This window comes from Camellia sinensis, chromosome 5 (assembly GCF_055761805.1).
Source record: "Camellia sinensis isolate YWXY chromosome 5, ASM5576180v1, whole genome shotgun sequence".
NCBI lineage: Eukaryota > Viridiplantae > Streptophyta > Magnoliopsida > Ericales > Theaceae > Camellia > Camellia sinensis.
The window spans coordinates 186,988,066-186,999,447 of record NC_138965.1 but is presented as its reverse complement, the minus strand read 5'-3'; the positions used below and the strand labels follow the sequence as shown (position 1 = coordinate 186,999,447).

Genomic DNA, 11,382 nt, shown 5'->3' with positions numbered 1-11,382 from the left:
TAATAATTTTATTAAACTATTAGTCCAATCTCAAGCACATGTCTGTTCAAACAAACGTGGCCTAAGATTAATAATCTAATAGATTACAATCCCTTTTATCCAGTCCGTTGAAATAATATAACTTTTGGTGTAAATATCGATTTTTAATAAAATTAATATTTTTAGAATTGTCTCATCAAGATCTATCAAATAAGATGTATGCTGACTATGAAAATTCTTTTTTTTTTTTAAATTATTACCGTTGAAATTGATGTAAATAGTAATAGTAACATGTTACTTTGGTAATATTGTCCAAGAAAGAAAAAAAAAGGTATTTTACTTTATCTTTATTCAATTATATATTTTTTTCTTAGAAAATTTATGAAAAATAATAAATTAAACTATGTTCTTCACCAAATAAGGATATAATGGTGGAGTTTTGACTTTCCCATCTCAAACCAAACAAACTAAACGAATTTGGTGTGCAAATATAGGCCCGAAGATAATTGGGTAAGCCCAGTCCATACCCACAAGCCCATCACACACCTGTCCAAAGACCCGTTGACCTTCGAATCCATCTCATCCACGTTGACTTGCACTGTTAGTGGATGATAAGGCTAGCCTCTGAACCGTCCGATGATAGATAGTCCAATCACAATCACAGCAGAGCATTCTCAGATGTAGTCAGCTGAAACACTACATCGCTGCTCCAACCCCAATCCAGTGACATCTTCGCCAATCATATTCCGAAAGCACAGAAAGAAGCGAATATTCGAATTTAGGGCTCAAATTATTCACATTTTCTACCGTTTAATTCCACCAGAGAACTCAAGCAAACTCGATCTCTCTCGCGAGACCGTTTGGTTCTTAATTCTTTTCTTAGGTAAGTCGCTTTTCATTTAAATTTCTCTGTATTTGGTTTATATATATACATTATTACATGAATTTATTTATCTAATTGTATGTATATATGATTGTTTGTAGAGAACCAAATCGTATTATGTTGTTATCGATATGTACAATACAATTTGTTTTTTGAGTTGTAGTTGTTGCTGCATGAGGTTTTGTTTGATATACATGGATTTAGATCTGTGTATGTAATGATAACAGTTGTAGTAGTAAATTTGCCAATTATTCAATAAGATTTGTATATGGGCGAAATAAGTAGTTCAAAATGTTATCTCAATTGACCAATTTAGGGAAAAAAATTCCTTTATTTTTTTTTTGGGGTCGTAGTACATATAATGGAAGAACATGATTTTAGGCTATGGCACTGTTTGGGAACAAAGTTTTTTGGTTTTTTTTCACTAAAAGACAAATTAGTTACAAAACCAAAAAAAACTAATCCAAACAAAATATCACATCAAATCCCATAATCATTTTATTTTTTCTCTCACAAAAATCATATCCCACCACAAAAAAACCCAACTATCTTCCCAAATATAAAATTTTTTTCCTCCAATAATATCCTACAACTAAAAAAACCTATAAAAAAACCCACTTCCCAAACACCCACATAATTTTATAACGTGTAAAATGCAATATTAATTTCTATCTATACAAAATGCCAGAAAAAAAAAACTCACAAATTTATATTCAATGTATATAATTTTAAAAAATATGATCATAATACAATAGAATATGTATTGCTTACTCCAACATTTGGCACAACTCAGAATTGTTGATCAACTTTTAAAACTAAGGATGTTGATATTGATTCTGCAATTAGAATTTCAAATGCGATTTTCTTGATATGTGAAGTCATTGGGATAAAACTTTATTTGCAAGTTAATATCTTTAATTTTGAAAGCCCTATAAGTTATAACCATGACTCCATTGTATTCTCCTTAAACCAATTGTTCAATTTTTGCAAATATCTTCAATTCTTGAAAGATTGATAAGGAAGAAGAAGAAAAGAGAGAACTGAAACAGATAAATAAAAAGATAAGGGAGAACTGAAGCAGTAGAAGTTTTGAAATAGATATGGAGAAGAGAAAGAAGAAACCATAAATGGAGATCGAGTTGAAGAGAAAAAAGAAAATTCATAACAAAAGAATAATAAGAAGGGAAGATGGTGAACTGAAACATAAAAGAAGAATAAGAGAGATAGAGAGAGTACCACACCTAGTTTTGGATGATGGAGGTCCAAGTTGTCGCAGTTACTTCATTGCGCTTTTTTTTCCCCAAAAAAGGTTTGCCCTAAATTGATTTCTTCTACGTGGTAAATGAGTTTTCAGCTGTAGCTATGAGAGCATCTTATGGGGCAGTATAAAATTTCTCAAAAAAATCGTGGGAGGTAAAACCTTTATATAATTAAAAAAAATTCATAACTACTACTACTATGTTTAAGGAGTTCTTTTAAAACTTTGGGTTGGTGTTTGTCACCCCCCTCCTCTCCCAATTCTGTCAATCCCTGCTAATGGGCACTTGGTTGTAGAATAACATGCAGCCTGAGAGTGTGTTTTTTTTTTTTTTTTGAACTATTTTAGCCTTATAATTTGAAAAGGAAAATTTGAGAAATCTGGGTTGTTCAACTTTGACTCGTGAAGGAAAAAGACAAGAAGAATACTGTTATGTTTATTTATTTATTTATTTTTGATAGGGAGGAACATTGTTATGTTGGTATCTCCTATTTTGAAGCAGATGGTGTTGGCTCTATTTTACTAAAATGTGAAAAAGGAGAAAAGAAGAAAAATAACATTTCATGAATTTTTTTTGTACGAACTCAGGTTTAGACTGGAACTCTAAGTTGACTATTAGTTCACAATATCTAATCCATGGTATTGATTCAATTTTTTTAAGGTATTACCTCTTTTCTTGCACTTGTTAATTTGGACTTCAGTGTCTAATCCTCTGGGTGCAATCCACCTGCACATGGGTGAGGTAATTTTTAAGATAGAGCATGATAAGGCGGAAAAATAATCTGTACACGTGTATATATTTTTATGTATATGAACTAATGAACTAGTGAGAACGCATTTAGATACTAGAGAGGCTTAGATTAAGTTTGGTTTTGGTTCTTTGTGACCAAGCCATGAATAGAGCCAGAGAACATCACTGTTAGTTTTCTGTTTGTATCTAGTTTTTTGCACTATACAAGTACCAAGTAGATAGTTTTATCCATGGATTATAATTGTTAATTCTGCAAGTTTAATTCTGGCTTGTTTAATCTGGATGCTGGTTATACAATGAACATATCAATATCATGAGTCTAAGATGTATACCATGAACATGTGAGGTTTTGCCCTTGTTGAATGGAAGGTGATGGAGCCAAATCAAGAAATGGCTTTCATTAGAGAGAGAATATCCCAAAGTGGGTACAAGAGTCTCATACTCTGAAATATTCAATATCAAAATATTATAAATTGAATACTAGAGGGGCCTAACCACCTATTTATAGGATAAAAGACCTCTAACTAACTCTTATGACACTAAAACATAACAACCATGCTAATTCAACTACATCAGAAGGTGTTCCAAATAAAGCAGTGATTGGTTAGATTGCGAAAATATTCCTCGTTATGGTATAATAGGTGATGAATTGTAAAAGGAAAATTTGAATGAAACAGTTCTTTGAAAATTCTTTACTGTTACTTCATATTATGCTTTTCCGTTTCATGTTTTTTTTTCTTTTTTCTTCTTTTGTTTGCTTTACTTACTGGTTTTATCTCGAGGTATAGGTATAGTTATAGAGAAGAGTTCCTCAGTTGGTTGTCCATTAGATCCCTGATACTTATTAAAAAAACAAAAAAGATCCCTTCACAACAAATTAGTTTTATAAAGACCACTTGCAGCTCTATTGTTTGTTATGATAAAACTATCAAATTTAACTTGCTCTGTAGATGAGTTGATAGATACTGCTTAAGCTAATAGATATTGTCTGTGATTCTTTTTATAATTTTGTTTGACACAAGTATCAACGTTAGCATAGTTAATTGCTTCAAGTAGAGAGTGTGGATGTTATTTGGAGAAAGCTTTATGAACTGAAGTACATCGATTGAGATTTTCCATTTTTAAACTAGTTATAAATCCTTCCGTACCCCATAAATGTATTCACACAAAGTGGCATGATAAGTTTAATCAACTTGATTTAGTGTTTTCTTTGACTTTCATAACATGCAAAAGCTTGTGAATTTGAACTATCAGGAGTTTTAATTTGAATGCAGGATCTCAGGGAACATATTACACCATCCATATTGAAGTCATTGCTTCATTTGATACACAGAACATGAAGTATTTGGAATACACTCCCCTTGATCGGTAATTGTTAAACTGTCCAGTTGAAACCATTATTGTCAATACCTTACCAGCCAATGTATCGTTTTTGACATCGGTACAATACATACTGGTATTGGTACGTTTCGGTGTACCATTTTGGATTTATTGCTATAGTAATTACGTACTTACCAAGTGTTTTAGATTTATAAGGGTAAAAATAAAGAAGTTGCTCGTCAAAAAAGGAAGAAAAAATAAAAATAAATAAATAAAGGAAAGAAAAAGAATAAACGTTCCTAAATATACTAGTTACTTACTAATAATATTTTTCCAGTTTTCACAAAATAAAGGGGGAATTAGTGAAACATTCCTGTCCAACTTTTGATAGTAAGAGAGATCCAATATGTTTTTTCTTATTAGTTAAGATCCCTTAATAATATCATTAGCGAAATTTCAGCTAGTCATAGAGAAATTTAAATTTCTCTGTGAAATTTCTCTTTGAAGTGCTAAAACTTCTCTATGAAGAGAAATTTCCCTTTGCTGAAATTTTTCTGTGTCAAAATGTATCTGTGAAAATGTTGAAGGACTCAAACTACTATGAAAATATTTCATGTCCTTTATCTTATAAAATCTTAATATCAAGGACCTTAAACTAAAACCCCCTAAAATAAATCACTTCTAATTTTAAAAAGCATATTACTGTTAGTATTTAATAGCTTGTAACGCTTAATAGCACACAATGCATGGAAAGGTAGTATGATTTGTAGCGTAATTTATAATTAGTTTTTGCAACAATTTGAAGCACTAGAACCCATACAGTTTGTATACTTAACTGATTAATATTTTGAGATATTAATAAAAAAAAATTATTTTTATTTTACTATGCTAAAAATGACTAAATACTAATTATCTTGGTGCATATCAATACTAGTAAAAAAAGACCGTTACAACTCTGTACAACGTAATATTGATCGTCGAAGCCCAAAAAATTGGCTTGAACGGAATTAAACCCTTAAACCCTAAGCCCTAAATGGAATTAAGCTCCCTTTGTATTGTTTTATTACTAGTATATATGTACTGACTGATATGAGATGATTTTCACAACACTGATTAAAACAAAAGCATATCAATACATTTTCAGTTCCCTTATCAGATTCCCTTTCATCCCATTCTTTTCGTCCACTATGAAAATGCTAACTTCCTAAAGTGATATGCATGGAATGTGTTCACACCAAAGTATTATAGTTTAAAATTTTTCAAATAACCCTTTATTTTACTATATTAAATGCTTTCACACACCAAAGAAGCACATCATTTTTGAGAAGGTTGTCTATCTATGTCTGACACCGACACTTGTCAAACACTTCCAACCAAGGTTCTGAAAAGCGGTTGCAATCGCCGTAACGGTAGTGGTGGCACGGTTGCGGTTGCAGGGTATAAAGGTCGTAACGTAACGGTTGTGGTAACCGGAATCGTGAATTTTTTTTTATTTTTTGCACAATTTGAAAAAAAACTTACCGATATACATATTTTTTTTCCATGATCATATTTATTGGGTTTAAAATAAGTATTGATTAATTTTTGTAAATTTTTAAGTATGATCCAACATATTTCATATTTTTAAATCACTATAAACTGAGTTTTTTTACATTTTATTTTAATAATTAATGACTTTATATTATACAAAAAAATCAGTCACTAACTATTATATATAAGATAAACAATGACAAAAGTAAGAGAATAAATAAGAGCCTAAATATATATATAGATATATATATATATATACATATTTTAACCAAGTCAAATAGAAAATGACCACATTTATTATTATTATTATTTTCAAACAATATATATATATAGACAAACAAAATAGTTGAGTGATAGCAGCTGAATAAAATATCATAGGTTATACAGTTTCAACAAATCAATAACATGTTCTTCATCTTCACTCTTCTCTCTCTCTATCTCTTGCTCCTCCATCTTCTTTTTTTATCTTCCCTATTCTCTCTATCTCTCTTCTCTAATTTGTAGCTTTTTTTGTGTGTTTTTTTCAAAAGAAGCAGTTTGGAACCGTTACGTAACAGTGCGTAACAGGCCGTCACAGCTGTTACGACACCGTTACAACTGCTACGGCAGTCACTACGGCCGACACACCTGTGAATTTCAATCACACTGCAAAAGCGGTTGTAACGGGTGGCGATAACCACCACAACTGTTACGTAATGGTTGCGGCCGCTTTTTAAAACCTTGCTTCCAACACTCATCACATACTTCTCGACACTCATCAGACAGTTCACGATACGTGTTGGATACATGTCCAAACAATATAATATTATTTGTTTTGTATTTTTTTTTTAGACTAGGATATATTTCTGATACATGAGAGACATACATGTCTATCGTTTAGACACTTGTAAAGCATAATACAAGTTTGAACAAAGTAATTTAGGATCTAATGATAAAAGAAAAAACAATATAGATTTATACCATCATCCATTATTCTTTACTAGGGGTGTGCACGGGTCGAGTCAGCTCGGTTTTATCATAGAACCATCACTCGAACAGGCCTGCTTCGGGTAGAGAAATGTTCATCCGATTTCACCCAAGGTAATGATCGAAACCGTGCACATCGGGTGTCCGGTTCGGTTGGCTGTTTTCAGTCGAGTGATTTTCATTCACCATTTCAATTTTATGACTTCTATTCATCTCGCCTACAAAATCAATGCCAAACAAATATACACAAAACAAACTCACCCACATACTATACAAATCTACCTCTCTTACATACACACTAGATATGATAGAAAATAGTGGACAAAATTGAAAATAGAGAGGAGAAACTTACCTTTCTACCAGGGCACAATGTCACCATCGTCCTTACCCACTGTGTATCTCTTTAATCGACGTTCTTTTGCAAAAAAAGTTTCAGATTCGGTAGATTTATAAGCTGAAGATTAGGATTTTAGTGTTCGATCAGGTAAAGAGAGAGAGGGAGAGAGAGACGAGAAGGAAGATTAGGATTTTAGTGTTCGATCAGGTAGGATTTTAGCATTCTGTATTCTCCATTCTGTATTCATATTATGCATTCAGCATTCTGTATTCCCTATACATTCTGTATTCTGATGGCTATTGCCCTGTTTTCCACAGCTATGGGTTTACGCATATTTTTCGACGCTAGCTCCGGAGCTCAAGGTGAAGGTGCCTCTTGTGATTCCTTACTCTCACGTATTTGAGGGCCGGTACCGGTCGAGGGCTCGGGAGACTCTGCCCTACCTGCGGCAGTTCTTTGATACGGTGCGGGCGACCGAGGTAATTCAGAACTCTCAGTTCTTCATGTTTTCAGCTTTGATTCATCTTGCATATTTACGATATCTAATCAGCACATGCACTGGTTATCTGCAGATCACTTGGCAGCCCTGGGCGCCCTTGGGAGGAGATATCCGTTTCCGATTCCCTGGGGGGTGGGCCTCTTCTCTATACAAGATTTTATTTGAGGGGCCAGTTAGTAGGGCCTGGTTTTTAGGAGATCGCTTCATGCGTCAGACGATGGGCGTCCCCGATCAGAGTATTCCTTCAGTACCTCCAAAGGACATGCGGTCCACTGAGGGACTCACTCTCGAGGAGGTCGACGTCGCTATGTTGGGTACTAATGCGATTCTGCACACGGAGGAGGGGGAGTACGCGACTTACCGGCATACGTACTTGACGCCACCACTGACAGGTATCCGTACTCCTGCGAGGAGGGCTGCTGGTGCATCATCGTCAACTCGAGCCCGGGCTGCAGATGCTCCTTCGACTAGCAGGGCCGGCATATCGAGGAGTGGGGCTAGACAGATTCCCCCGACTTATCAGTACGCTGGGTGGCCAGATCTTCCGACTGAGTTGACAGGATGGCGATACGGGACATCTTACCCGATCCCATTGGAGCCTCCATTGCCTGATCACCGATACGTCAGAGACCCTGACTCGTCACCGGTATGCTTTACAGTTTTGATTTATCACTCAGATATTTGGACGTTCATTCATTCACTGATAACTTACACTTGCATCTGCAGCCTCCCAGCGAGTATATTGAGGGGTTGCTCAGGTTGGTGGCCTCACTCGAGGGCATGGTCTTGCGGAGAGAGACGCAGCTGTTCATCATCGGTGTTTCGGTACTTTTCAATTTTCTTGCATTTATCATACTTCTGATGACATGCTGAATTTGACCATTTCACTGCATTGGTTGACTGTATGTGTGGAGCACATCTGATACACACCACATTCATACACCGTATCTACATACACCCACTCTATGTAGCTTTCTTGTCTCTGCATCTGGTATACATATTGGCTAATGTATTCAAATTGTCTTCTTTCTAAGATGCCACCGCTACTGGTTGGGCCATCCCGGCCTTCTCGAGGAGCTGGGAGAGGGGATTCGACTCGTAACCGAGGCAGGCGTAGAGCACCTAATAGAGATGATCCGGAGTCCAGCGAGGAGGAGGAGTCTGCACATCCTCAGTCAGAGACATCTGCAGGCAGAGAGGATGACTCTGGATCCGGTTCTGAGGGCGGAGGTGATGCCGAGGAGGATTCCGAGGGCGGCGACTCCGATTCAGATGGTGATGGTGCAGAGGTTGCTCAGTCGAAGAGGACGAAGAGGGCCTCTCAGTCTTGCTCTTGATAACACTGATGCAGATGTTCCTGCTTTGTTTTCTTTTATTACTAGTAGTTGTAGCACATCAGCTTTTAGGCAGTTTTATTTTCTTTAAAACTTGTACCATGTTGTCAGATGTTGTAAAAAAGAAGTTATGATGGAATGAAACAGCTTTTTGTTAAAAAAGTGTTGTATTTTGTATTCTTAGCATCGCATCGCATCATTTTGCACAAAAATGAGATTGAATGAAAAATGAGCATTGTATATCACCAAGTCAGGTCATGAACCGACGCAACAAACTAAATAACTTAACTCGCTAAGAAACAACAAAATTTCAGCAAGTTTACAACTCGATAAGCAAAACACGACAATGTTGATAAAAAGAGAGTAACAACTCAATGTACAAGACTCGACGACTTGATAAGCAAACTTAACAACTCGATAAACAAAACTTAAACAACAACTCGATAAATAAAAAACAACAACTCGATAAGCAAATGCACTTCGGACAAACTGAGCGACGGAACGCACTCGAAACAGAGGTAGACTCGGACCTTCAACACTCTCAACACATGGAAATGCTAGGAGCTCCCTTCTAGAGACTAGGAAAAGACCAAAGACCAACTTTCCTCCATGGCCGACTACCAGAGAAGGCTGGCCGACCAGCTTTCTGCCTTGGAGAACAATGGGTGGTCGGCCGACCACTTGGCCCGGCGACCTCCAAATTTTTGACACATGTCCTCCAAACAGTGCCTTATCCTCTATAAAAGTTCCAGCTTCGTGATTCTTTCATTCCATCTCAGTTTTGCATCAAAATGGAGGCATTTCTCATCCAAAATCTCACAGCTTGGATTGCTACCTTAGACAGCTCGGAAAAATTGAACTTCCGGGACTTCAACATAAATGCACTATTCATGCTGAGTCGCACTCCGCTACATCTTCCGTTCGTCCATGCCGTGGCGAAGTTTTGGAATCCGGTAACACGTCTTTAGCTTTGGCGGGAAAGAGGTGTGTCTACCTTCGAAGATTTCCAAGCTTTGATGGAATCTGAGCGCAACGAAGAAATCTTGCCCCAACTTCGCTTCGGCCATGCCCAAGCCTTAAGACGAATGTGTGGGCTCACTATGCACGACGCTCGATCTTTGATTTGTGACGGAATGCTGGATATTCCGAGTTTGATTTGTCGGTTTTCCGATGTCGGTGACCGCGGTAACCATCATTGGCAAGGCTTTCGACGACATGCCCTTTGTTTGTGCATGCTATCTCATTTCTTGCTTGCCTCCGGCTCCGGAGGATCTAGTGTCTAGTTGATCGAGGTTGCCCAAGGCGTAAGGGAGGGCAAAAGCTGCATTGCCATGTCATTGGCCGAGACATTGATGGGCTTGGATGCTTTTCATCGCCGAGAGACGACCAGATTTGCGGGGAGTCCACTACTGCTGCAGGTAATGTTTCCCACCCTATCTCACATGTATATTGCTCACATCACTCGGCCCTCAAGCTCGATTTTTCTCACAAAGCCCTTTTCTCACTTTTCTCTCATCGTACATCTCTCTATTCTTTAATCTCTCATTTTTCATCCCTTCCCAGGTGTGGTTGATGGATAAGTTGCAGGTTGTGGACTCTTGCCCAGCATACTCAGCTCGCGGCTACTTTTTCCGACGTCGTCTAGTTGATGCCCTAGATGAGGGATGGTGGTTCGATTGGATGTGCAATTTGTCCGCAGACCGCATTGCTTGGCGCTGTCCTTGGCTCAATCTACCGGCAATGAGCTACAGTATGTCTCGCCAGCCTGGGATTCAGTTGATCGGCCTGACACACTGTGTGTTCTACTTTCCTTTCCAGCTCCAGCGCCAGTTCGGCCATGATCAGATTTGCCCGGCAGAGGGGATAGAATACCCCGCTGCATTTCTGGTCCGAGGCGCACAACTAGCTCGGTATGCCACGGCATGGAGGACGAGAGAGCTTCTGGCCCCCGCTCCCACTTTCAGTTGCACCTTGTCTGATGAGTGCATAGATTGGCTCAATGAAGAGGCACAGATTGCTAGCTTCAAGAGGGGGCGCAGGAATACCTGATCTATCTATGCCCCGAATTTATTGCTTTTAATCAGAACTTTCAAGTTTTCTGTATGAATGTAATCAAAAACAACTTCAATTTGTATGCAAGAGCAGGAGAACTCTGTATTGAAATCAATAAAATTGAAGGTTGTGGGTACTGAAAATTTCCCGTTTGGTCCAAAAATGGTCTAAGTTGTAAATGATTAATTTGAGCAAAATTAACTTTTATTAAAACTTTTCAAAACCATTTTCGATATGGATCAGAACTGGACGCGCCTGAGATCTGCCACTGAGATGTTCAACCCCGGATCTCAGCAACTGGAAAGTTGCCCCTAGTCTGAATAGCACTGCACCGGAGATCACAACCGAAGCTCTTGAATGCTGAATAGACAAAGATGACCGAGATGATCAAATGGACAAGGTTGATCGGGAAAAAGTTTATGACTGGATTTCAGGATGAAGTTGCCTACGTATCCCAAAGATAGGAATCAAGC

At 37.4% G+C, this 11,382-nt stretch overlaps 1 protein-coding gene across 3 annotated transcripts; it reads left to right on the top strand.

The window, feature by feature from the left end:
* Positions 1-574: 574 nt before the first annotated feature.
* LOC114309837 (uncharacterized) lies at positions 575-9,095 on the top strand. Of its 3 annotated transcripts, none has more exons than XM_028255666.2 (6): positions 621-862; positions 4,146-4,239; positions 7,342-7,503; positions 7,597-8,169; positions 8,250-8,348; positions 8,558-9,070. In XM_028255666.2, exons 4-6 carry the CDS (start codon positions 7,729-7,731, stop codon positions 8,858-8,860), a joined length of 843 nt encoding a protein of 280 aa, XP_028111467.2. In that variant the 5' UTR covers positions 621-862; positions 4,146-4,239; positions 7,342-7,503; positions 7,597-7,728; the 3' UTR covers positions 8,861-9,070. The 3 variants fall into 3 exon arrangements, with proteins under 3 accessions (XP_028111468.2, XP_028111467.2, XP_082726948.1); XM_082870822.1 differs by having other exon boundaries at positions 4,146-4,333; XM_028255667.2 differs by lacking the exon at positions 4,146-4,239 and having other exon boundaries at positions 575-862; positions 8,558-9,095.
* The last annotated feature ends 2,287 nt before the right edge of the window (positions 9,096-11,382 follow it).